The sequence below is a fragment of the Oncorhynchus mykiss genome, chromosome 7, assembly GCF_057628025.1.
Source record: "Oncorhynchus mykiss isolate SJ-2025 chromosome 7, ASM5762802v1, whole genome shotgun sequence".
NCBI lineage: Eukaryota > Metazoa > Chordata > Actinopteri > Salmoniformes > Salmonidae > Oncorhynchus > Oncorhynchus mykiss.
In genome coordinates, this window is record NC_143028.1 from 178,537 (window position 1) to 204,585 (window position 26,049).

The 26,049-nt window shown below is 46.9% G+C and overlaps 1 protein-coding gene across 1 annotated transcript in view; it reads right to left on the reverse strand.

Annotated features, from left to right (window-relative positions):
• Positions 1-632: 632 nt before the first annotated feature.
• The window catches only part of LOC110528847 (DNA annealing helicase and endonuclease ZRANB3), a 97,411-nt gene continuing 71,994 nt past the window's right edge, over positions 633-26,049 (reverse strand). The window contains exons 16-23 of the mRNA XM_090239524.1: positions 24,823-24,941; positions 23,857-23,958; positions 13,913-14,055; positions 11,093-11,245; positions 6,913-7,083; positions 6,553-6,745; positions 4,673-4,804; positions 633-2,054 (exon numbers count right to left, since the gene is read on the reverse strand). Coding sequence (XP_090095650.1) covers positions 1,956-2,054; positions 4,673-4,804; positions 6,553-6,745; positions 6,913-7,083; positions 11,093-11,245; positions 13,913-14,055; positions 23,857-23,958; positions 24,823-24,941 — 1,112 coding nt within the window. The 3' untranslated portion in view covers positions 633-1,955. The remainder of the gene's footprint in view (positions 2,055-4,672; positions 4,805-6,552; positions 6,746-6,912; positions 7,084-11,092; positions 11,246-13,912; positions 14,056-23,856; positions 23,959-24,822; positions 24,942-26,049) is intronic.

The window sequence follows — 26,049 nt, forward strand, 5'->3', positions numbered from 1 at the left end:
CAACCACACAGACAACAGATCACTCAACCGCCACAACCACACAGACAACAGATCACTCAACCGCCACAACCACACAGACAACAGATCACTCAACCGCCACCACCACACAGACAACAGATCACTCAACCACCACAACCACACAGACAACAGATCACTCAACCACCACAACCACACAGACAACAGATCACTCAACCACCACAACCACACAGACAACAGATCACTCAACCACCACAACCACACAGACAACAGATCACTCAACCACCACAACCACACAGACAACAGATCACTGAACCACCACAACCACACAGACAACAGATCACTCAACCACCACAACCACACAGACAACAGATCACTCAACCACCACAACCACACAGACAACAGATCACTCAACCACCACAACCACACAGACAACAGATCACTCAACCACCACAACCACACAGACAACAGATCACTCAACCACCACAACCACACAGACAACAGATCACTCAACCACCACAACCACACAGACAACAGATCACTCAACCACCACAACCACACAGACAACAGATCACTCAACCACCACAACCACACAGACAACAGATCACTCAACCACCACAACCACACAGACAACAGATCACTCAACAGGAGAGATAATAATAATAGTTTTTTATTTTCATTTCAGTCGAGTTTGTTCATCCATTCATGCTCAGTCTAACAAATCCAAGACTCCTGCTAAAACAGTAGACATCACAGAAAACCTATCAACTAGACTACATGTAGAGGACATGAAGACACTATCAACTAGACTACATGTAGAGGACATAAAGACACTATCAACTAGCCTACATGTAGAGGACATGAAGACACTATCAACTAGACTACATGTAGAGGACATAAAGACACTATCAACTAGACTACATGTAGAGGACATAAAGACACTATCAACTAGCCTACATGTAGAGGACATGAAGACACTATCAACTAGACTACATGTAGAGGACATAAAGACACTATCAACTAGACTACATGTAGAGGACATAAAGACACTATCAACTAGACTACATGTAGAAGACATAAAGACACTATCAACTAGACTACATGTAGAGGACATGAAGACACTATCAACTAGACTACATGTAGAGGACATGAAGACACTATCAACTAGACTACATGTAGAGAACATAAAGACACTATCAACTAGCCTACATGTAGAGGACATAAAGACACTATCAACTAGCCTACATGTAGAGGACATGAAGACACTATCAACTAGACTACATGTAGAGAACATAAAGACACTATCAACTAGCCTACATGTAGAGGACATAAAGACACTATCAACTAGACTACATGTAGAGGACATAAAGACACTATCAACTAGCCTACATGTAGAGGACATAAAGGAAAACACTTGTGATATCCTGTCAAGATGTAAACTAGAGCATCACACATATCAGGGTTTTTCTACCAAGTTTGCACAACCTAAAATAGCAGCGAGCGCTCGGCAGGCATGCAGGCAGGCTGGCAACTCAAACAGGCAGCAGCCTGCCCAGCTTGGTTCAGTTCAGCCTGTATCTGAGCTAGATAAGCCCGTTATAAATCAACCCAGGCTCACTGCTGACGGTTCGGGGACAACATGGGAAGGAGCGTAGCTGCTCATTTGGAACCTTTGCATTTCATACAGGCAGCATTGTTTAGTCAAATCTATTCAGGTAACTCAACAAAAAAACAACCCTGAAAGAACAGTCTTCACATCAACACTCTCAATGATCCAACTTAAACATGATGTTATTAAAGGAAGGAGGCGATGTTCCTCTACATTGGATTGCTGGTGAATCCATAACACGGACATCAGTGGCAGCATTGAGAACCAACTGTGACATGTAGCCTTCTTCACAGAGATGACAACACACTGAAGAAGCATCCTTCCTATGTCACTCAGGACTCCTCCAACTTTCCCTCCTTCCTTCCTTGGTTCATTTCTTTATGAAGAAGCGAGTGATGTCTGAAGCCACCTTGGAGGCTGCCAGTCCTTTCTTCATCTGGCTTCTGTCCTTGGCTTGCTGTGCTGTCCTCTGCAAAACAAACAGCCTACTGTCATCAATACTCTGTCCTCTGTAAAACAACCAGCCTACTGTCATCAATACTCTGTCCTCTGTAAAACAAACAGCCTACTGTCATCAATACTCTGTCCTCTGTAAAACAACCAGCCTACTGTCATCAATACTCTGTCCTCTGTAAAACAACCAGCCTACTGTCATCAATACTTTGTCCTCTGTAAAACAAACAGTCTACTGTCATCAGTACTCTGTCCTCTGTAAAACAAACAGCCTACTGTCATCAATACTCTGTAAAACAAACAGCCTACTGTCATCAGTACTCTGTCCTCTGTAAAACAAACAGCCTACTGTCATCAGTACTCTGTAAAACAAACAGCCTACTGTCATCAATACTCTGTCCTCTGTAAAACAAACAGCCTACTGTCATCAATACTGTGTCCTCTGTAAAACAACCAGCCTACTGTCATCAGTACTCTGTCCTCTGTAAAACAACCAGCCTACTGTCATCAATACTCTGTCCTCTGTAAAACAACCAGCCTACTGTCATCAGTACTCTGTAAAACAAACAGCCCACTGTCATCAATACTCTGTCCTCTGTAAAACAACCAGCCTACTGTCATCAATACTCTGTCCTCTGTAAAACAAACAGCCTACTGTCATCAGTACTCTGTCCTCTGTAAAACAAACAGCCTACTGTCATCAGTACTCTGTCCTCTGTAAAACAAACAGCCTACTGTCATCAATACTCTGTCCTCTGTAAAACAAACAGCCTACTGTCATCAATACTCTGTCCTCTGTAAAACAAACAGCCTACTGTCATCAATACTGTTTTATACTATAACATGGACCACTTTATATTATAACATGGTATTAAATTATAACATGGTATTATACTATAACATGGTATTATACTATAACATGGTATTATACTATAACATGGTAATATAACATGGTATTATACTATAACATGGACCACTTTATATTATAACATGGTATTATATTATAACATGGTATTATACTATAACATGGTATGATATTATAACATGGTATTATACTATAACATGGTGTTACATTATAACATGGTATTGTATTATATCATGGTATTATATTATAACATGGTATTGTATTATATCATGGTATTATATTATAACATGGTATGATATTATAACATGGTATTATATTATAACATGGTATGATATTATAACATGGTATTGTATTATAACATGGTATGATATTATAACATGGTATGATATTATAACATGGTATGATATCATGGTGGTGTATTATATCATGGTATGATATTATAACATGGTATGATATCATGGTGGTGTATTATATCATGGTATGATATTATAACATGGTATATCATGGTGGTGGTTTGAGAGGGCATATGGGTGTAATGAAGCACCATGTGGGACTGAGTGTTTATGGACACAGAGGAACGGGGAACAGGACCCTTGTGGTTCTGTGGCAGACGGTGCAGAGTGTCTGTAGGTTGTCCAGGGAACACTGTGTGTCTGTGTGTGTGTGTGTCTGTAGGTTGTCCAGGGAACACTGTGTGTCTGTGTGTGGTGGTGTGTGTGTGTCTGTGTGTACTGGACTCTTACGGTTCTCTGGCAGACGGTGCAGTGTGTCTGTAGGTTGTCCAGGGAACACTGTGTGTCTGTGTGTGGTGGTGTGTGTGTGTATGTGTGTACTGGACTCTTACGGTTCTCTGGCAGACGGTGCAGTGTGTCTGTAGGTTGTCCAGGGAACACTGTGTGTCTGTGTGTGATGGTGTGTGTGTGTGTGTGTGTGTGTCTGTAGGTTGTCCAGGGAACACTATGTGTCTGTGTGTGTGTGTGTCTGTAGGTTGTCCAGGGAACACTGTGTGTCTGTGTGTGGTGGTGTGTGTGTGTCTGTGTGTACTGGACTCTTACGGTTCTCTGGCAGACGGTGCAGTGTGTCTGTAGGTTGTCCAGGGAACACTGTGTGTCTGTGTGTGATGGTGTGTGTGTGTGTGTGTGTGTGTCTGTAGGTTGTCCAGGGAACACTGTGTGTCTGTGTGTGTGTGTGTCTGTAGGTTGTCCAGGGAACACTGTGTGTCTGTGTGTGATGGTGTGTGTGTGTGTGTGTCTGTAGGTTGTCCAGGGAACACTGTGTCTGTGTGTGTGTGTGTGTCTGTAGGTTGTCCAGGGAACACTGTGTGTCTGTGTGTGATGGTGTGTGTGTGTGTGTGTGTGTGTGTCTGTAGGTTGTCCAGGGAACACTGTGTGTCTGTGTGTACTGGACTCTTACGGTTCTGTGGCAGACAGTGCAGAGTGTCTGTAGGTTGTCCAGGGAACACTGTGTGTCTGTGTGTGGTGGTGTGTGTGTGTCTGTGTGTACTGGACTCTTACGGTTCTGTGGCAGACAGTGCAGAGTGTCTGTAGGTTGTCCAGGGAACACTGTGTGTCTGTGTGTGTGTCTGTGTGTACTGGACTCTTACGGTTCTGTGGCAGACAGTGCAGAGTGTCTGTAGGTTGTCCAGGGAACACTGTGTGTCTGTGTGTGTGTCTGTGTGTACTGGACTCTTACGGTTCTGTGGCAGACAGTGCAGAGTGTCTGTAGGTTGTCCCGGGAACACTGTGTGTCTGTGTGTACTGGACTCTTACGGTTCTGTGGCAGACAGTGCAGAGTGTCTGTAGGTTGTCCAGGGAACACTGTCCTCCCCCACTGTAGACGGGTCGGATGTGGTCCACCTGCCAGAACTGACCCTCCACGGGGGCACGGATCATCTCATTCAGCTGGACACAACACAGACAATTTTAACAAACACCTTTCTCAGTAAAGGAGGTAGTATAATGATTTTATAATTTACAGTTTTAATAGCTCAAACGGGTAAACAAACAATTTGGTGTAAGAAATATTTGTAAAATCCCTTGTGAGTTTTGTCCATGTGTTTTTCATTATAGGATCTTGTCAGCCTTCCCATGTCAGCATCACATTGCCTCCGCCTGTCTGTCTTCAGACAGAGAGAATGACAAGGCTCTAATGTAAGAGAACGAGCTGGGGACTCTGGGAACAGGTAGGAAATCAAACGCCTGTAATTCTAGTTCTATGGCCTGGAGCTGGGGAACACTAGAACCAAAATGGAGGCATTTCAATTTGACGCTAAGCCTTTTCTTTTCTCCATTTTATGTGGAAAGAGCCAGAGAAGGGGAACCCTGGGGACGATTCAGCCCAGAAATCAATCTCCATTCCCGGGTAGAAGCAGTAGATAGAGTAGTGCTCTCCCAACATTAGCCACAAGAGAACCAGGGGGGGGGGGGGGGGTCACATACCCACAGAGGGGAAGAAAAGCAAAGCTGTACTCAGGAACAAGCTCCGTTCCACCACGACTACCGACCCACCTCCACCCCCTCCTCGCTCCATACAGAACATTCACTCTGCATTCCCCCACTGGTCTACTAATGTCTTAGAAAGCCTTTACTAAAGCTAGAGTCCTCAGACTTCCTATCAGCGCACCAATACAATGCATTAATCAGCATTAATCAGCAGTTGTTCTCTGTGGTTTCTGTGCAGAACAGATGTCCTGTTAGTGTTAGGCCAAATCCATCCATTGATCTGTGAGCGAGAAGGCAGAAGGTCTTTCCAGTAGAAATGGCAGAGCCAAATCTAACAGGCTCTTGGCTGAGGTGAGGTTGAGCTGTGGGAGAAATCCATGGAGGATCTGACAGTACTGGCCAATCTATTTACTGTGAGCCGAGAGAGAGGAAGTCACACACGCACATAGGTTGAGAGAGGAACTTGTGTGTCCACAGTACAGTACACCCCCCTCCACACACACCCATCATCCACACCCACACCCCCTCCACCCACACATCTAATGGTTTATCTTCCCCCAGCACAAAGCAGCAGTTTCCAGGGATGATAAGTCTCAGTCAGTGTGAGTCCCTCTCATTTCACTCTCTTCTCTGTGTTCTCCCTCTCCTCTCCCAGTGTATAATATAATGTCTAGTAAAGCCTTTAGTGGTGTCCCCAGATCCAGGGGATTAGTTGGAACAGGTGAAACCCGTCTGTTCTCAACACTACACACGCTGCTTTATATCAGAAGTGGCTTCAAATGTCTAAATGGGTCCTATCCATTTCAGTGTTTTCTGTACAACTTCAGTAATGTGATATGCTAATTTGAGAAGAGAGAGATGATACTGCTCTTTGATAAATCCAGTTGAAAATCAACCCACATCAATAGTATGACTGTTCTCTCTGTCTGTAGATTTGTGCACCTTTAAAAAGCTCATGTCTGTAAAGGGCTCATAAAGTCATGTAGAAGACTGTATCCTGGCTAAGAGAGCTCAGGTAGTGTAGGTCAGACCCCATACATAATGGAATGCTCCTAGGTCCCCCCATACAGAGTAATGGAATGCTCCTTGGTCCCCCCATACAGAGTAATGGAATGCTCCTAGGTCCCCCCATACAGAGTAATGGAATGCTCCTAGGTCCCTCTCTGTATCACAGACCTGGGGGGCTAAAGACATCCAAACCAACCAACCTGTTTGAGTGACAGCTGGGCCAGCCCGGTGTTCTCTAGCATCTCCTTCCTGTGTGTGGGCGGGGCGTCGCGGACCTTCAGGTACAGCTGGTGGGCTTGCAGGCCGCAGCTCTGACACACACCCTGCTCCGTCTGCAGTACCCGGGCACGCATGTAGGCCTGGCTGGAGCGCAGCTGGAACTCCTCCTGACACCTATGATAGGATAGATGAAGTAGAATACAACAGAATAACTTGATGTTTTCTTTGTAGAGCTTTAATTAAGGAACGCAGTAGGCCTACGAGGCAACACTAATAATAGCAGGGTAAACAACACCACTGATGGGTGAACTTGGCTTTACTATGATGATGCTGCTACTTACGTCTGGCTACAGAAACAGGTGTCCCAGGCTCCTCCGGTGGACCCACAGGCCTTGTGGCAGGACAGACACAAGGGTCGACCCTCACTGTCCAGCACCTGCAGGTACCCAGCTTCAGCCTCTGACGGGCCCTCAGGAGCACCAACAGGAGGCTCTGGGTGCACCTCGGATGGTCTGGGGGGAAGAGATGGAAAGAGACAGAGACACAGAGAGGGAGGGAGGATCGTCAGTCATCTGCCAAACAAGTGAATAAATAGTATTAATCCACTGGGCACAGACATCAATTCAACTTCTATTCCACGTTGGTTCAACGTAATTTCATTGACATGACAGTGATGCAACCAGTCAGGATGCTCTCGAAGTTGCAGCTGTAGAACTTTTTGAGGATCTCAGGACCCATGCCAAATCTTTATAGTTTCCTGAGGGGGATTAGGATTTGTCGTGCCCTCTTCACGACTGTCTTGGTGTGTTTGGACCATTCTAGTTTGTTGTTGATGTGGACACCAAAGAACTTGAAGCTCTCAACCTGCTCCACTAAAGCCCTGTCGATGAGAATGGGGGCGTGCTCGGTCCTCCTTTTCCTGTAGTCCACAATCATCTCCTTAGTCTTGGTTACGTTGAGGGATAGATTATTCTAGCACCACCTGGCCAGGTCTCTGACTTCCTCCTTATAGGCTGTCTCGTCGTTGTCGGTGATCAGACCTACCACTGTTGTGTTGACTGCAAACTTAATGATGGTGTTGGAGTCCTGCCTGGCCATGCAGTCGTGGGTGAACAGGGAGTACAGGAGGGGACTGAGCATGCACCCCTGAGGGGCTCCAGTGTTGAGGATCAGCGTGGCAGATGTGTTGCTACCTACCCTCACCACCTAGGGACGGCCCGTCAGGAAGTCCAGGATTCAGTGGCAGAGGGAGGTGTTTAGTCCCAGGATCCTTAGCTTAGTGATGAGCTTTGAGGGTACTATGGTGTTGAACGCTGAGCTGTAGTCAATGAACAGCATTCTCACGTAGGTGTTATTTTTGTCCAGGTGGGAAAGGGCAGTGTGGAGTGCAATAGAGATTGCATCATCTGTGGATCTGTTTGGGCGGTATGCAAATTGGAGTGGGTCTAGCGTTTCTGGGATAATGGTGTTGATGTGAGCCATTACCAGTCTTTCAAAGCACTTCATGGCTACAGACGTGAGTGCTACGGGTCTGTAGTCATTTAGGTAGAACAAATGTTCTTGGGCACAGGGACTATCGTGTTCTGCTTGAAACATGTTGGTATTACAGACTCAATCAGGGACATGTTGAAAATGTCAGTGAAGACACCTGCCAGTTGGTCAGCACATGCCCGGAGCACATGTCCTGGTCAACCGTCTGGCCCCGCAGCCTTGTGAATAATGACCTGTTTAAAAGGTCTTACTCACGTCAGTTACGGAGAGCATGATCACACAGTCTGGAACAGCTGATGCACTCATGCATGCCTCAGTGTTGCTTGCCTCGAAGCTAGCATAGAAGTGACTGTGACGCGGCTGTGTTTCCATTTGTAGTCCGTAATAGTTTGCAAGCCCTGCCACACCCGACGAGCGTCGGAGCCGGTGTAGTACGATTCAATCTTAGCCCTGTATTGACGCTTTGCCTGTTTGATGGTTCATCGGAGGGCATAGCAGGATTTCTTATAAGCTTCCGGGTTAGAGTTCCGCACCTTGAAAGCGGCAGCTCTACCCTTTAGCTCAGTGGGAATGTTGCCTGTAATCCATGGCTTCTGGTTGGGGTATGTACGTACAGTCACTGTGGGGACGACGTCCTCGATATACTTATTGATAAAGCCAGTGACTGTGGTGTACTCCTCAATGCCATCGGAAGAATTCTGGAACATGTTCCAGTCTGTGATAGCAAAACAGTCCTGTAGTTTAGCATCTGCTTCACCTGACCACTTTTTTATAGACCGAGTCACTGGTGCTTCCTGCTTAAATTTTTGCTTGTAAGCAGGAATCAGGAGGATAGAATTGTGGTCGGATTTACCAAATGGAGGGTGAGGGAGAGCTTTGTATGCGTCTCTGTGTGTGGAGTACAGGTGATCTAGAATAGTTTTATTTATCTGTTATTTTACCAGGTAAGTTGACTGAGAACACATTCTCATTTGCAGCAACAACCTGGGGAATAGTTACAGGGGAGAGGAGGGGGATGAATGAGCCAATTGTAAACTGGGGATTATTATGTGACCGTGATGGTTTGATGGCCAGATTGGGAATTTAGCCAGGACACCGTTGTTAACACCCCTACTCTTACGATAAGTGCCATGGGATCTTTAATGATCGCAGAGTCAGGACACCCGTTTAACGTCCCATCCGAAAGATGGCACCCTACACAGGGCAGTGTCCCCAATATGCTGGTAGAAATTAGGTAGAACTGATTTAAGTTTCCCTGCATTAAAGTCTCCGGCCACTAGGAGCGCCGCTTCTGGGTGAGTGGTTTCCTGTTTGCTTGTTTCCTTATACAGCTGTCTGAGTGCGGTCTTAGGGCCAGCATCTGTCTGTGGTGGTAAAAAAACAGCCATGAAAAGTATAGCTGAAAACTCTAGGCAAATAGTGTGGTCTGCATTTTATCACAAGATTCTCTACTTCAGGCGAGCAAAATCTAGACTTCCTTAGATTTCGTGCACCAGCTGTTGTTTACAAATATTCACAAACCCCCGTTACGGCTACTCTCTGTTTATCATATCTGCATAGTCACTTTAACCATATCTACATGTACATACTACCTCAATCAGCCCGACTAACTGGTGCCTGTATATAGCCTAGCTACTGTATATAGCCTAGCTACTGTATAGAGCTTAGCTACTGTGTAGAGCCTCGCTACTGTATAGAGCCTCGCTACTGTATAGAGCCTAGCTACTGTATAGAGCCTCGCTACTGTATAGAGCCTCGCTACTGTATATAGCCTCGCTACTGTATAGAGCCTCGCTACTGTATAGAGCCTCGCTACTGTATAGAGCCTAGCTACTGTATATAGCCTAGCTACTGTATAGAGCCTAGCTACTGTATAGAGCCTAGCTACTGTATATAGCCTAGCTACTGTATGTAGCCTCGCTACTGTATAGAGCCTAGCTACTGTATAGAGCCTAGCTACTGTATGTAGCCTAGCTACTGTATGTAGCCTCGCTACTGTATATAGCCTCGCTACTGTATAGAGCCTAGCTACTGTATGTAGCCTCGCTACTGTATGTAGCCTCGCTACTGTATAGAGCCTTGCTACTGTATAGAGCCTCGCTACTGTATAGAGCCTAGCTACTGTATAGAGCCTAGCTACTGTATAGAGCCTAGCTACTGTATAGAGCCTAGCTACTGTATAGAGCCTAGCTACTGTATAGAGCCTAGCTACTGTATAGATCTTCGCTACTGTTATTTTTCACTGTCTTTTTCACTGTTGTTTTATTTCTTATCTTACCTATTGTTCACCTAATACATTTTTTGCACTATTGGTTAGAGCCTGTATGTAAGCATTTCACTGTAAGGTCTACTCTACACCTGTTGTAGTCAACGCACATGACAAATAAACTTAGATTTGAAACAACGTTGATTCAACCAGTGTGTGGCAGCTACTGTATTACTATACAGTTACAAGGCATTCATTCAATAGGAACATCTAAGCATGGCTTTGGGGAGCTGGGACATATGGTTGTTGTCTGTGTGAGTCCTCCTCCTGGCTGGAGAAGCAGAGGGAGAGGAAGGTGAGCCTGGACCACTGCCACAGTGTGGATGTGTTTCTTACAGCGCTCCACCAGGGTACTTGCCTGTTCGCACGTTAGGGAACAGATGGGACACGGCTCTCTGGAGCGCCCCCGATGATCCTCGAACCAATCAGCAAGACTCACTCTTTCTATCTCACCCAGCCAGTCCCTGTGGTGGTTGCCATAGCGATGTGCTCCATCTATCCAACCAGCCTTCAGTCAATTGCCTCTAAAACAGTGGATTATAGCCTGGTCGCTCTGTGGTAAACACTCACTGGTCCCATAGCCTCTAAAACAGTGGATTATAGCCTGGTCACTCTGTGGTAAAGTGAGGACACATTTAGTTCCTTGGGTATTGAACAACAAATTGTACAGACAGGATGTAATGTAATACCATTTCAATGTGGAGGGGAAAGTTTGGCACTGTGAACTAGTGTTGCTATGACTCTCTAGGAGACTGGAGACCTACTTCTCTGGGACGGAGGCAGAGGTGTTGGGTCGTGACATAGAGGCAGTTCTGCTCTTGGTGAAGAAGATCTCCTTGTTGATCGTGCGAACAGTTCCTCCATCACACTGGGCCTTACTGAGAGAGGCCTGGGACACATCTTCTTTGGTTAGATACCTGGATGGAGGGAGGAAGAGTATGGTTAGATACCTGGAGGGAGGGAGGAAGAGTATGGTTAGGTACCTGGATGGAGGGAGGAAGAGTATGGTTAGATACCTGGATGGAGGGAGGAAGAGTATGGTTAGGTACCTGGATGGAGGGAGGAAGAGTATGGTTAGATACCTGGATGGAGGAAGAGTATGGTTAGATACCTGGATGGAGGGAGGAAGAGTATGGTTAGATACCTGGATGGAGGGAGGAAGAGTATGGTTAGATACCTGGATGGAGGGAGGAAGAGTATGGTTAGGTACATGGATGGAGGGAGGAAGAGTATGGTTATGTACATGGATGGAGGGAGGAAGAGTATGGTTAAGTACCTGGATGGAGGGAGGAAGAGTATGGTTAGATACATGGATGGAGGGAGGAAGAGTATGTTAGGTACATGGATGGAGGGAGGAAGAGTATGGTTAGATACCTGGATGGAGGGAGGAAGAGTATGGTTAGATACCTGGATGGAGGGAGGAAGAGTATGGTTAGATACCTGGATGGAGGGAGGAAGAGTATGGTTAGGTACATGGATGGAGGGAGGAAGAGTATGGTTAGGTACATGGATGGAGGGAGGAAGAGTATGGTTAGGTACATGGATGGAGGGAGGAAGAGTATGGTTAGGTACCTGGATGGAGGGAGGAAGAGTATGGTTAGATACCTGGATGGAGGGAGGAAGAGTATGGTTAGATACCTGGATGGAGGGAGGAAGAGTATGGTTAGGTACATGGATGGAGGGAGGAAGAGTATGGTTAGGTACCTGGATGGAGGGAGGAAGAGTATGGTTAGATACCTGGATGGAGGGAGGAAGAGTATGGTTAGGTACATGGATGGAGGGAGGAAGAGTATGGTTAGGTACATGGATGGAGGGAGGAAGAGTATGGTTAGGTACCTGGATGGAGGGAGGAAGAGTATGGTTAGGTACATGGATGGAGGGAGTAAGAGTATGGTTAGATACCTGGATGGAGTGAGGAAGAGTATGGTTAGGTACCTGGATGGAGGGAGGAAGAGTATTGTTAGATACCTGGATGGAGGGAGGAAGAGTATGGTTAGATACCTGGATGGAGGGAGGAAGAGTATGGTTAGGTACCAGAACGGAGGGATGGGGGAGGAGAGTGGGAGTTTGGTTAGGATGGAGGGAGGCAGGGAGGGAGGAGGAAGTTACCTGGGGGGAGGAAGGATGAGAAGGAGGAGGAAGAGTAAGGTCAGATAGCTGGATGAGGAGAGGAAGGAGACACATCAAAGAGGAGGAATCTTGAAGAAAGGAGGAGGAGGAGGAGGAGGAGGAGGAGGAGGAGGAGGAGGAGGAGGAGGAGGAGGAGGAGGAGGAAGAGAGGAAGGGGCAGATTTGCATGAAAGAAAAAAGGGGTGAGGGGACTGTTGGGCTTCAAACAGCCCAGTGTAGAGAGGCTGGATGAAAGGAGATGAAAGCCAGGTCCAGCTGACAGTAGTACCTGAGAGGTGTTGGGCGGAGGGGTGTGTGTGTGTGTGTGTGTGTGTGTGTGTGTGTGTGTGTGTGTGTGTATCTGTCTAAAAGGCTAAACTGATCCTATATCAGCAGCACTCCTACTCTGAGTCCCTTTGTGAAGACGGCCCTGATCCTTCAGGACAACCCAGCACAGCACTACAGCAGAGTCTAACTAACCTCAGGATAATCACCTTCCCATCCATCTCCTTACTACAGGATAATCACCTTCCTACTACAGGATAATCACCTTCCCATCCATCTCCTTACTACAGGATAATCACCTTCTCATCCATCTCCTTACTACAAGATAATCACCTTCCCATCCATCTCCTTACTACAGGATAATCACCTTCCTACTACAGGATAATCACCTTCCCATCCATCTCCTTACTACAGGATAATCACCTTCCCATCCATCTCCTTACTACACAATAATCACCTTCCCATCCATCTCCTTACTACAGGATAATCACCTTCCCATCCATCTCCTTACTACAAGATAATCACCTTCCCATCCATCTCCTTACTACAAGATAATCACCTTCCCATCCATCTCCTTACTACACAATAATCACCTTCCCATCCAGCTCCTTACTACACAATAATCACCTTCCCATCCATCTCCTTACTACAGGATAATCACCTTCCCATCCATCTCCTTACTACAGGATAATCACCTTCCCATCCATCTCCTCACTACAAGATAATCACCTTCCCATCCATCTCCTTACTACAGGATAATCACCTTCCCATCCATCTCCTTACTACAGGATAATCACCTTCCCATCCATCTCCTCACTACAAGATAATCACCTTCCCATCCATCTCCTTACTCCTGTATTTTATTGGCTCAGTTACAGTGTGAATCTCTACCTCTGTAGGAACCAGGGTTCCCAGTTGGACTTCGTTTCTACCATACTTTCTCAGCATGAAGTCTTTAACCAACATATCATCTCTGGAAATCAGCTTGATGTGCAGTCAATGGGGCAAACCTTGATTAGCGAATAAATCCCACATTCTGTCAAATGCTTTCCTCCTACGTCCACTGTGATTGGCTCTTGAGACACCCACCCCCACATGAACCAGGATGAATCTGTAATTAACTGATGCCGTCTGGGCACCAACACAGCAGGATGGAGACATAGGACAGGTTCAACCCCCCCCACACCTACCTCTTGGTGCTGCTGTGTTTGCGCTGGGTGCTGGTCAGTTGGTCCAGGACCAGGACTGGGCTGCAGAACAGGAGACCACTGCGGCGGATCAGTCTCTGCTTCATGGCTGTCAGAGTGCTCCACTGCTGGACAAACCTCAATATCTGACCCACACAGAGAGAGTCACAACACCACTTTAAACCTCAATATCTGACCCACACAGAGAGAGTCACAACACCACTTTAAGCCTCAATATCTGACCCACACAGAGAGAGTCACAACACCACTTTAAACCTCAATATCTGACCCACACAGAGAGAGTCACAACACCACTTTAAACCTCAATATCTGACCCACACAGAGAGTCACAACACCGCTTTAAACCTCAATATCTGACCCACACAGATAGTCACATCAACACCACTTTAAACCTCAGTACCTGACCCACACAGATAGTCACATCAACACCACTTTAAACCTCAGTACCTGACCCACACAGAGAGAGTCACATCAACACCACTTTAAACCTCAGTGCCTGACCCACACAGATAGTCACATCAACACCACTTTAAACCTCAGTATCTGACCCACACAGATAGTCACATCAACACCACTTTAAACCTCAGTACCTGACCCACACAGAGAGTCACAACACCACTTTAAACCTCAGTACCTGACCCACACAGATAGTCACATCAACACCACTTTAAACCTCAGTACCTGACCCACACAGATAGTCACTTCAACACCACTTTAAACCTCAATATCTGACCCACACAGAGAGAGTCACAACACCACTTTAAACCTCAATATCTGACCCACACAGAGAGTCACAACACCGCTTTAAACCTCAATATCTGACCCACACAGATAGTCACATCAACACCACTTTAAACCTCAGTACCTGACCCACACAGATAGTCACATCAACACCACTTTAAACCTCAGTACCTGACCCACACAGATAGTCACATCAACACCACTTTAAACCTCAGTACCTGACCCACACAGAGAGTCACAACACCACTTTAAACCTCAGTACCTGACCCACACAGATAGTCACATCAACACCACTTTAAACCTCAGTACCTGACCCACACAGAGTCACAACACCACTTTAAACCTCAGTACCTGACCCACACAGAGTCACAACACCACTTTAAACCTTAATATCTGACCCACACAGAGATAGTCACATCAACACCACTATAAACCTCAGTACCTGACCCACACAGAGATGGTCACATCAACACCACTATAAACCTCAGTACCTGACCCACACAGATAGTCACATCAACACCACTTTAAACCTCAGTACCTGACCCACACAGATAGTCCCTTTGAAGCAGTCAAACAAAGACACAATCTGTAATTCATTTTACAGCCAAACGGCAGCCACATTAAATGAAATGACCATTGAACAGTGTCTTTAAATGACTGAGCCTTTAAATGACTGAGCCTTTAAATGAAGGTGCCTTTAAAATGTCTACCTCTAGGTGACAGCTTCCCTGTAGTGACTACAGTGTTGTCTACCTCTAGGTGACAGCTTCCCTCCTGTGACTAGACTACAGTGTTGTCTACCTCTAGGTGACAGCTTCCCTGTAGTGACTACAGTGATGTCTACCTCTAGGTGACAGCTTCCCTCCTGTGACTAGACTACAGTGATGTCTACCTCTAGGTGACAGCTTCCCTCCTGTGACTAGACTACAGTGTTGTCTACCTCTAGGTGACCTCCTGTGACTAGACTACAGTGACGTCTACCTCTAGGTGACAACTTCCCTCCTGTGACTACAGTGTTGTCTAGGTGACCTCCTGTGACTAGACTACAGTGTTGTCTACCTCTAGGTGACCTCCTGTGACTAGACTACAGTGATGTCTACCTCTAGGTGACAGCTTCCCTGTAGTGACTACAGTGTTGTCTACCTCTAGGTGACAGCTTCCCTGTAGTGACTACAGTGATGTCTACCTCTAGGTGACCTCCTGTGACTAGACAACAGTGTTGTCTACCTCTAGGTGACAGCTTCCCTCCTGTGACTACAGTGATGTCTACCTCTAGGTGACAGCTTCCCTCCTGTGACTACAGTGATGTCTACCTCTAGGTGACAGCTTCCCTCCTGTGACTACAGTGATGTCTACCTCTAGGTGACAGCTTCCCTCCTGTGACTAGTGATGTCTACCTCTAGGTGACAGCTTCCCTCCTGTGACTAGACTACAGTGACGTCTACCTCTAGGTGACCTCCTGTGACTAGACTACAGTGTTGTCTACCTCTAGGTGACCTCCTGTGACTAGACTACAGTGTTGTCTACCTCTAGGTGACCTCCTGTGACTAGACTACAGTGATGTCTACCTCTAGGTGACAGCTTCCCTCCTGTGACTACAGTGTTGTCTACCTCTAGGTGACAGCTTCCCTGTAGTGACTACAGTGATGTCTACCTCTAGGTGACCTCCTGTGACTAGACTAGTGTTGACTGAGCCTTTAAATGAATGACTGAGCCTTTAAATGAATGACTGAGCCTTTAAATGACTGAGTCTTTAAATGACTGAGTCTTTAAATGAAGGTGCCTTTAAATAAATGACTGTGCCTTTAAAATGTCTACCTCTAGGTGACAGCTTCCCTGTAGTGACTACAGTGATGTCTACCTCTAGGTGACAGCTTCCCTGTAGTGACTACAGTGTTGTCTACCTCTAGGTGACAGCTTCCCTGTAGTGACTACAGTGTTGTCTACCTCTAGGTGACCTCCTGTGACTAGACTACAGTGATGTCTACCTCTAGGTGACAGCTTCCCTGTAGTGACTACAGTGTTGTCTACCTCTAGGTGACAGCTTCCCTGTAGTGACTACAGTGATGTCTACCTCTAGGTGACAGCTTCCCTGTAGTGACTACAGTGTTGTCTACCTCTAGGTGACAGCTTCCCTGTAGTGACTACAGTGATGTCTACCTCTAGGTGACAGCTTCCCTGTAGTGACTACAGTGTTGTCTACCTCTAGGTGACAGCTTCCCTGTAGTGACTACAGTGATGTCTACCTCTAGGTGACAGCTTCCCTGTAGTGACTACAGTGTTGTCTACCTCTAGGTGACAGCTTCCCTGTAGTGACTACAGTGTTGTCTACCTCTAGGTGACAGCTTCCCTGTAGTGACTACAGTGATGTCTACCTCTAGGTGACCTCCTGTGACTAGACTACAGTGATGTCTACCTCTAGGTGACAGCTTCCCTGTAGTGACTACAGTGTTGTCTACCTCTAGGTGACAGCTTCCCTGTAGTGACTACAGTGTTGTCTACCTCTAGGTGACCTCCTGTGACTAGACTACAGTGATGTCTACCTCTAGGTGACAGCTTCCCTGTAGTGACTACAGTGATGTCTACCTCTAGGTGACAGCTTCCCTGTAGTGACTACAGTGTTGTCTACCTCTAGGTGACAGCTTCCCTGTAGTGACTACAGTGTTGTCTACCTCTAGGTGACCTCCTGTGACTAGACTACAGTGATGTCTACCTCTAGGTGACAGCTTCCCTGTAGTGACTACAGTGTTGTCTACCTCTAGGTGACAGCTTCCCTGTAGTGACTACAGTGATGTCTACCTCTAGGTGACCTCCTGTGACTAGACTACAGTGATGTCTACCTCTAGGTGACAGCTTCCCTGTAGTGACTACAGTGTTGTCTACCTCTAGGTGACAGCTTCCCTGTAGTGACTACAGTGATGTCTACCTCTAGGTGACAGCTTCCCTGTAGTGACTACAGTGTTGTCTACCTCTAGGTGACAGCTTCCCTGTAGTGACTACAGTGTTGTCTACCTCTAGGTGACAGCTTCCCTGTAGTGACTACAGTGATGTCTACCTCTAGGTGACCTCCTGTGACTAGACTACAGTGATGTCTACCTCTAGGTGACAGCTTCCCTGTAGTGACTACAGTGTTGTCTACCTCTAGGTGACAGCTTCCCTGTAGTGACTACAGTGTTGTCTACCTCTAGGTGACCTCCTGTGACTAGACTACAGTGATGTCTACCTCTAGGTGACAGCTTCCCTGTAGTGACTACAGTGATGTCTACCTCTAGGTGACAGCTTCCCTGTAGTGACTACAGTGATGTCTACCTCTAGGTGACAGCTTCCCTGTAGTGACTACAGTGTTGTCTACCTCTAGGTGACAGCTTCCCTGTAGTGACTACAGTGATGTCTACCTCTAGGTGACAGCTTCCCTCCTGTGACTACAGTGTTGTCTACCTCTAGGTGACAGCTTCCCTGTAGTGACTACAGTGTTGTCTACCTCTAGGTGACAGCTTCCCTCCTGTGACTAGACTACAGTGTTGTCTACCTCTAGGTGACAGCTTCCCTGTAGTGACTACAGTGATGTCTACCTCTAGGTGACAGCTTCCCTCCTGTGACTAGACTACAGTGATGTCTACCTCTAGGTGACAGCTTCCCTCCTGTGACTAGACTACAGTGTTGTCTACCTCTAGGTGACCTCCTGTGACTAGACTACAGTGACGTCTACCTCTAGGTGACAACTTCCCTCCTGTGACTACAGTGTTGTCTAGGTGACCTCCTGTGACTAGACTACAGTGTTGTCTACCTCTAGGTGACCTCCTGTGACTAGACTACAGTGATGTCTACCTCTAGGTGACAGCTTCCCTGTAGTGACTACAGTGTTGTCTACCTCTAGGTGACCTCCTGTGACTAGACTACAGTGATGTCTACCTCTAGGTGACAGCTTCCCTGTAGTGACTACAGTGTTGTCTACCTCTAGGTGACAGCTTCCCTGTAGTGACTACAGTGATGTCTACCTCTAGGTGACCTCCTGTGACTAGACAACAGTGTTGTCTACCTCTAGGTGACAGCTTCCCTCCTGTGACTACAGTGATGTCTACCTCTAGGTGACAGCTTCCCTCCTGTGACTACAGTGATGTCTACCTCTAGGTGACAGCTTCCCTCCTGTGACTACAGTGATGTCTACCTCTAGGTGACAGCTTCCCTCCTGTGACTACAGTGATGTCTACCTCTAGGTGACAGCTTCCCTCCTGTGACTAGACTACAGTGACGTCTACCTCTAGGTGACCTCCTGTGACTAGACTACAGTGTTGTCTACCTCTAGGTGACCTCCTGTGACTAGACTACAGTGTTGTCTACCTCTAGGTGACCTCCTGTGACTAGACTACAGTGATGTCTACCTCTAGGTGACAGCTTCCCTGTAGTGACTACAGTGTTGTCTACCTCTAGGTGACAGCTTCCCTGTAGTGACTACAGTGATGTCTACCTCTAGGTGACCTCCTGTGACTAGACTACAGTGATGTCTACCTCTAGGTGACAGCTTCCCTGTAGTGACTACAGTGTTGTCTACCTCTAGGTGACCTCCTGTGACTAGACTACAGTGATGTCTACCTCTAGGTGACAGCTTCCCTGTAGTGACTACAGTGTTGTCTACCTCTAGGTGACAGCTTCCCTGTAGTGACTACAGTGATGTCTACCTCTAGGTGACCTCCTGTGACTAGACAACAGTGTTGTCTACCTCTAGGTGACAGCTTCCCTCCTGTGACTACAGTGATGTCTACCTCTAGGTGACAGCTTCCCTCCTGTGACTACAGTGATGTCTACCTCTAGGTGACAGCTTCCCTCCTGTGACTACAGTGATGTCTACCTCTAGGTGACAGCTTCCCTCCTGTGACTACAGTGATGTCTACCTCTAGGTGACAGCTTCCCTCCTGTGACTAGACTACAGTGACGTCTACCTCTAGGTGACCTCCTGTGACTAGACTACAGTGTTGTCTACCTCTAGGTGACCTCCTGTGACTAGACTACAGTGTTGTCTACCTCTAGGTGACCTCCTGTGACTAGACTACAGTGATGTCTACCTCTAGGTGACAGCTTCCCTGTAGTGACTACAGTGTTGTCTACCTCTAGGTGACAGCTTCCCTGTAGTGACTACAGTGATGTCTACCTCTAGGTGACCTCCTGTGACTAGACTACAGTGATGTCTACCTCTAGGTGACAGCTTCCCTGTAGTGACTACAGTGTTGTCTACCTCTAGGTGACAGCTTCCCTGTAGTGACTACAGTGATGTCTACCTCTAGGTGACAGCTTCCCTGTAGTGACTACAGTGTTGTCTACCTCTAGGTGACCTCCTGTGACTAGACTACAGTGTTGTCTACCTCTAGGTGACCTCCTGTGACTAGACTACAGTGATGTCTACCTCTAGGTGACAGCTTCCCTCCTGTGACTACAGTGTTGTCTACCTCTAGGTGACAGCTTCCCTGTAGTGACTACAGTGATGTCTACCTCTAGGTGACCTCCTGTGACTAGACTAGTGTTGACTGAGCCTTTAAATGAATGACTGATCCTTTAAATGAATGACTGAGCCTTTAAATGACTGAGTCTTTAAATGACTGAGTCTTTAAATGAAGGTGCCTTTAAATAAATGACTGTGCCTTTAAAATGTCTACCTCTAGGTGACAGCTTCCCTGTAGTGACTACAGTGATGTCTACCTCTAGGTGACAGCTTCCCTGTAGTGACTACAGTGTTGTCTACCTCTAGGTGACAGCTTCCCTGTAGTGACTACAGTGTTGTCTACCTCTAGGTGACCTCCTGTGACTAGACTACAGTGATGTCTACCTCTAGGTGACAGCTTCCCTGTAGTGACTACAGTGATGTCTACCTCTAGGTGACAGCTTCCCTGTAGTGACTACAGTGATGTCTACCTCTAGGTGACAGCTTCCCTGTAGTGACTACAGTGTTGTCTACCTCTAGGTGACAGCTTCCCTGTAGTGACTACAGTGATGTCTACCTCTAGGTGACAGCTTCCCTCCTGTGACTACAGTGTTGTCTACCTCTAGGTGACAGCTTCCCTGTAGTGACTACAGTGTTGTCTACCTCTAGGTGACAGCTTCCCTCCTGTGACTAGACTACAGTGTTGTCTACCTCTAGGTGACAGCTTCCCTGTAGTGACTACAGTGATGTCTACCTCTAGGTGACAGCTTCCCTCCTGTGACTAGACTACAGTGATGTCTACCTCTAGGTGACAGCTTCCCTCCTGTGACTAGACTACAGTGTTGTCTACCTCTAGGTGACCTCCTGTGACTAGACTACAGTGACGTCTACCTCTAGGTGACAACTTCCCTCCTGTGACTACAGTGTTGTCTAGGTGACCTCCTGTGACTAGACTACAGTGTTGTCTACCTCTAGGTGACCTCCTGTGACTAGACTACAGTGATGTCTACCTCTAGGTGACAGCTTCCCTGTAGTGACTACAGTGTTGTCTGCCTCTAGGTGACCTCCTGTGACTAGACTACAGTGATGTCTACCTCTAGGTGACAGCTTCCCTGTAGTGACTACAGTGTTGTCTACCTCTAGGTGACAGCTTCCCTGTAGTGACTACAGTGATGTCTACCTCTAGGTGACCTCCTGTGACTAGACAACAGTGTTGTCTACCTCTAGGTGACAGCTTCCCTCCTGTGACTACAGTGATGTCTACCTCTAGGTGACAGCTTCCCTCCTGTGACTACAGTGATGTCTACCTCTAGGTGACAGCTTCCCTCCTGTGACTACAGTGATGTCTACCTCTAGGTGACAGCTTCCCTCCTGTGACTACAGTGATGTCTACCTCTAGGTGACAGCTTCCCTCCTGTGACTAGACTACAGTGACGTCTACCTCTAGGTGACCTCCTGTGACTAGACTACAGTGTTGTCTACCTCTAGGTGACCTCCTGTGACTAGACTACAGTGTTGTCTACCTCTAGGTGACCTCCTGTGACTAGACTACAGTGATGTCTACCTCTAGGTGACAGCTTCCCTGTAGTGACTACAGTGTTGTCTACCTCTAGGTGACAGCTTCCCTGTAGTGACTACAGTGATGTCTACCTCTAGGTGACCTCCTGTGACTAGACTACAGTGATGTCTACCTCTAGGTGACAGCTTCCCTGTAGTGACTACAGTGTTGTCTACCTCTAGGTGACAGCTTCCCTGTAGTGACTACAGTGATGTCTACCTCTAGGTGACAGCTTCCCTGTAGTGACTACAGTGTTGTCTACCTCTAGGTGACCTCCTGTGACTAGACTACAGTGTTGTCTACCTCTAGGTGACCTCCTGTGACTAGACTACAGTGATGTCTACCTCTAGGTGACAGCTTCCCTCCTGTGACTACAGTGTTGTCTACCTCTAGGTGACAGCTTCCCTGTAGTGACTACAGTGATGTCTACCTCTAGGTGACCTCCTGTGACTAGACTAGTGTTGACTGAGCCTTTAAATGAATGACTGATCCTTTAAATGAATGACTGAGCCTTTAAATGACTGAGTCTTTAAATGACTGAGTCTTTAAATGAAGGTGCCTTTAAATAAATGACTGTGCCTTTAAAATGTCTACCTCTAGGTGACAGCTTCCCTGTAGTGACTACAGTGATGTCTACCTCTAGGTGACAGCTTCCCTGTAGTGACTACAGTGTTGTCTACCTCTAGGTGACAGCTTCCCTGTAGTGACTACAGTGTTGTCTACCTCTAGGTGACCTCCTGTGACTAGACTACAGTGATGTCTACCTCTAGGTGACAGCTTCCCTGTAGTGACTACAGTGTTGTCTACCTCTAGGTGACAGCTTCCCTGTAGTGACTACAGTGATGTCTACCTCTAGGTGACCTCCTGTGACTAGACTACAGTGATGTCTACCTCTAGGTGACAGCTTCCCTGTAGTGACTACAGTGTTGTCTACCTCTAGGTGACAGCTTCCCTGTAGTGACTACAGTGATGTCTACCTCTAGGTGACAGCTTCCCTGTAGTGACTACAGTGTTGTCTACCTCTAGGTGACAGCTTCCCTGTAGTGACTACAGTGTTGTCTACCTCTAGGTGACAGATTCCCTGTAGTGACTACAGTGATGTCTACCTCTAGGTGACCTCCTGTGACTAGACTACAGTGATGTCTACCTCTAGGTGACAGCTTCCCTGTAGTGACTACAGTGTTGTCTACCTCTAGGTGACAGCTTCCCTGTAGTGACTACAGTGTTGTCTACCTCTAGGTGACCTCCTGTGACTAGACTACAGTGATGTCTACCTCTAGGTGACAGCTTCCCTGTAGTGACTACAGTGATGTCTACCTCTAGGTGACAGCTTCCCTGTAGTGACTACAGTGATGTCTACCTCTAGGTGACAGCTTCCCTGTAGTGACTACAGTGTTGTCTACCTCTAGGTGACAGCTTCCCTGTAGTGACTACAGTGATGTCTACCTCTAGGTGACAGCTTCCCTGTAGTGACTACAGTGTTGTCTACCTCTAGGTGACCTCCTGTGACTAGACAACAGTGATGTCTACCTCTAGGTGACAGCTTCCCTGTAGTGACTACAGTGATGTCTACCTCTAGGTGACAGCTTCCCTCCTGTGACTACAGTGATGTCTACCTCTAGGTGACAGCTTCCCTGTAGTGACAACAGTGTTGTCTACCTCTAGGTGACCTCCTGTGACTAGACTACAGTGTTGTCTACCTCTAGGTGACCTCCTGTGACTAGACTACAGTGTTGTCTACCTCTAGGTGACCTCCTGTGACTAGACTACAGTGTTGTCTACCTCTAGGTGACCTCCTGTGACTAGACTACAGTGATGTCTACCTCTAGGTGACAGCTTCCCTCCTGTGACTACAGTGTTGTCTACCTCTAGGTGACAGCTTCACTGTAGTGACTACAGTGTTGTCTAGGTGACCTCCTGTGACTAGACTACAGTGTTGTCTACCTCTAGGTGACCTCCTGTGACTAGACTACAGTGTTGTCTACCTCTAGGTGACCTCCTGTGACTAGACTACAGTGTTGTCTACCTCTAGGTGACCTCCTGTGACTAGACTACAGTGTTGTCTACCTCTAGGTGACCTCCTGTGACTAGACTACAGTGTTGTCTACCTCTAGGTCACCTCCTGTGACTAGACTACAGTGTTGTCTACCTCTAGGTGACCTCCTGTGACTAGACCACAGTGTTGTCTACTTGCAGGTCAAACAAACAGACCTGTGTCCTGTTCTCTCTGCGTCTGAACGCTTCAGGCAGGTCCTCCCAGCTGTCCAGTTTAATGTCCAGAGGAATGAAATTCCAGTGCAGTGGACTGTCCTCCTGATGAAGGGAGAGACACAGAGGATAAGATATGACACATTCACACACTTCAGCTGTAAGCCAATTCCTCTTACGTAATACTTTACCTTTCACCCAGATTGACAAATCTGATCCCATTTTCATTTAGCAGTTGATTAAATCCATTTCTGAATAATGTGAATGGCCTAGGATGAATCCAATCAGACATGATTTACAAGGGTAAACCACATCTGATTTATGCCTTAAAAGGGTATTGTTATGTTGAAGAAGGTAGATAAGATGCTTATCCTTTGATGGTACATAAGAGGTCTGTCACAGAAAATATTACATTTCCATTTAAATTGGTCACTCATATCAAAGATATATTGGACTACAGGTATTAAAGAGGGGAAATGAAGGAGTAGGAGAGAGGAGGAAGAGGAGAGAGGGGAAGGAGGAGGAGGAAGAGGAGAAGTAAGAGGAGGAGGAGAGGGGAAGGAGGAGAGAGGGGAAGATGGAGGCGAGAGGCAGAAGAGGAGGCGAGAGGGGACGAGGAGGCGAGAGGGGACGAGGAGGCGAGAGGGGACGAGGAGGCGAGAGGGGACGAGGAGGCGAGAGGGGAAGAGGAGGAGAGAAAGGAGGAGTGGAAGAGGAGGCGAGAGGGGACGAGGAGGGCGAGAGGGGAAGAGGAGGCTAGAGGGGACGAGGAGGCGAGAGGGGACAAGAGGGGACGAGGAGGCGAGAGGGGACGAGGAGGCGAGAGGGGACAAGAGGGGACGAGGAGGCGAGAGGGGACGAGGAGGCGAGAGGGGACAAGAGGGGACGAGGAGGCGAGAGGGGACGAGGAGGCGAGAGGGGAAGAGGAAGGAGGAGTGTTGAGTACAGAGTAGCAGCATCATCATGTACCTGGGAGTAAAGGTAGATACGCTCAGTGTTCTTGCTGGCGCAGAACTTCATGTTGGGGTACAAGGGGAGACTGGCCGTAGCATCACCATCAGCAGGACTAAATACACTGTCTGTCTGGGCTGCATGGAGGGAGAGAGGAGAAAGGTCACTACGGTCGAGGGGTGAGGCTCCCTAATGATCACAATGCCTGCAAGAAAAGGTCAGTAGGAGGAAATCAGACTCCATAATACATCTAGGAGGGACAGTCACAGTACACAGCAGCTTTAGTTAGAACAGACAGGATATCTATCTAGGTGGAAATCAGACTCCATAATACATCTAGGAGGGACAGTCACAGTACACAGCAGCTTTAGTTAGAACAGACAGGATATCTATCTAGGAGGAAATCAGACTCCATAATACATCTAGGAGGGACAGTCACAGCACACAGCAGCTTTAGTTAGAACAGACAGGATATCTATCTAGGTGGAAATCAGACTCCATAATACATCTAGGAGGGACAGTCACAGTACACAGCTGCTTTAGTTAGAACAGACAGGATATCTATCTAGGTGGAAATCAGACTCCATAATACATCTAGGAGGGACAGTCACAGTACACAGCAGCTTTAGTTAGAACAGACAGGATATCTATCTAGGAGGAAATCAGACTCCATAATACATCTAGGAGGGACAGTCACAGTACACAGCAGCTTTAGTTAGAACAGACAGGATATCTATCTAGGTGGGAATCAGACTCCATAATACATCTAGGAGGGACAGTCACAGCACACAGCAGCTTTAGTTAGAACAGACAGGATATCTATCTAGGTAGTTAGAACAGACAGGATATCTATCTAGGTAGTTAGAACAGACAGGATATCTATCTAGGTAGTTAGAACAGACAGGATATCTATCTAGGTAGTTAGAACAGACAGGATATCTATCTAGGTAGTTAGAACAGACAGGATATCTATCTAGGTAGTTAGAACAGACAGGATATCTATCTAGGAGGGAATCAGACTCCATAATACATCTAGGAGGGACAGTCACAGTACACAGCAGCTTTAGTTAGAACAGACAGGATATCTATCTAGGTAGTTAGAACAGACAGGATATCTATCTAGGTAGTTAGAACAGACAGGATATCTATCTAGGTGGAAATCAGACTCCATAATACATCTAGGAGGGACAGTCACAGTACACAGCAGCTTTAGTTAGAACAGACAGGATATCTATCTAGGTGGAA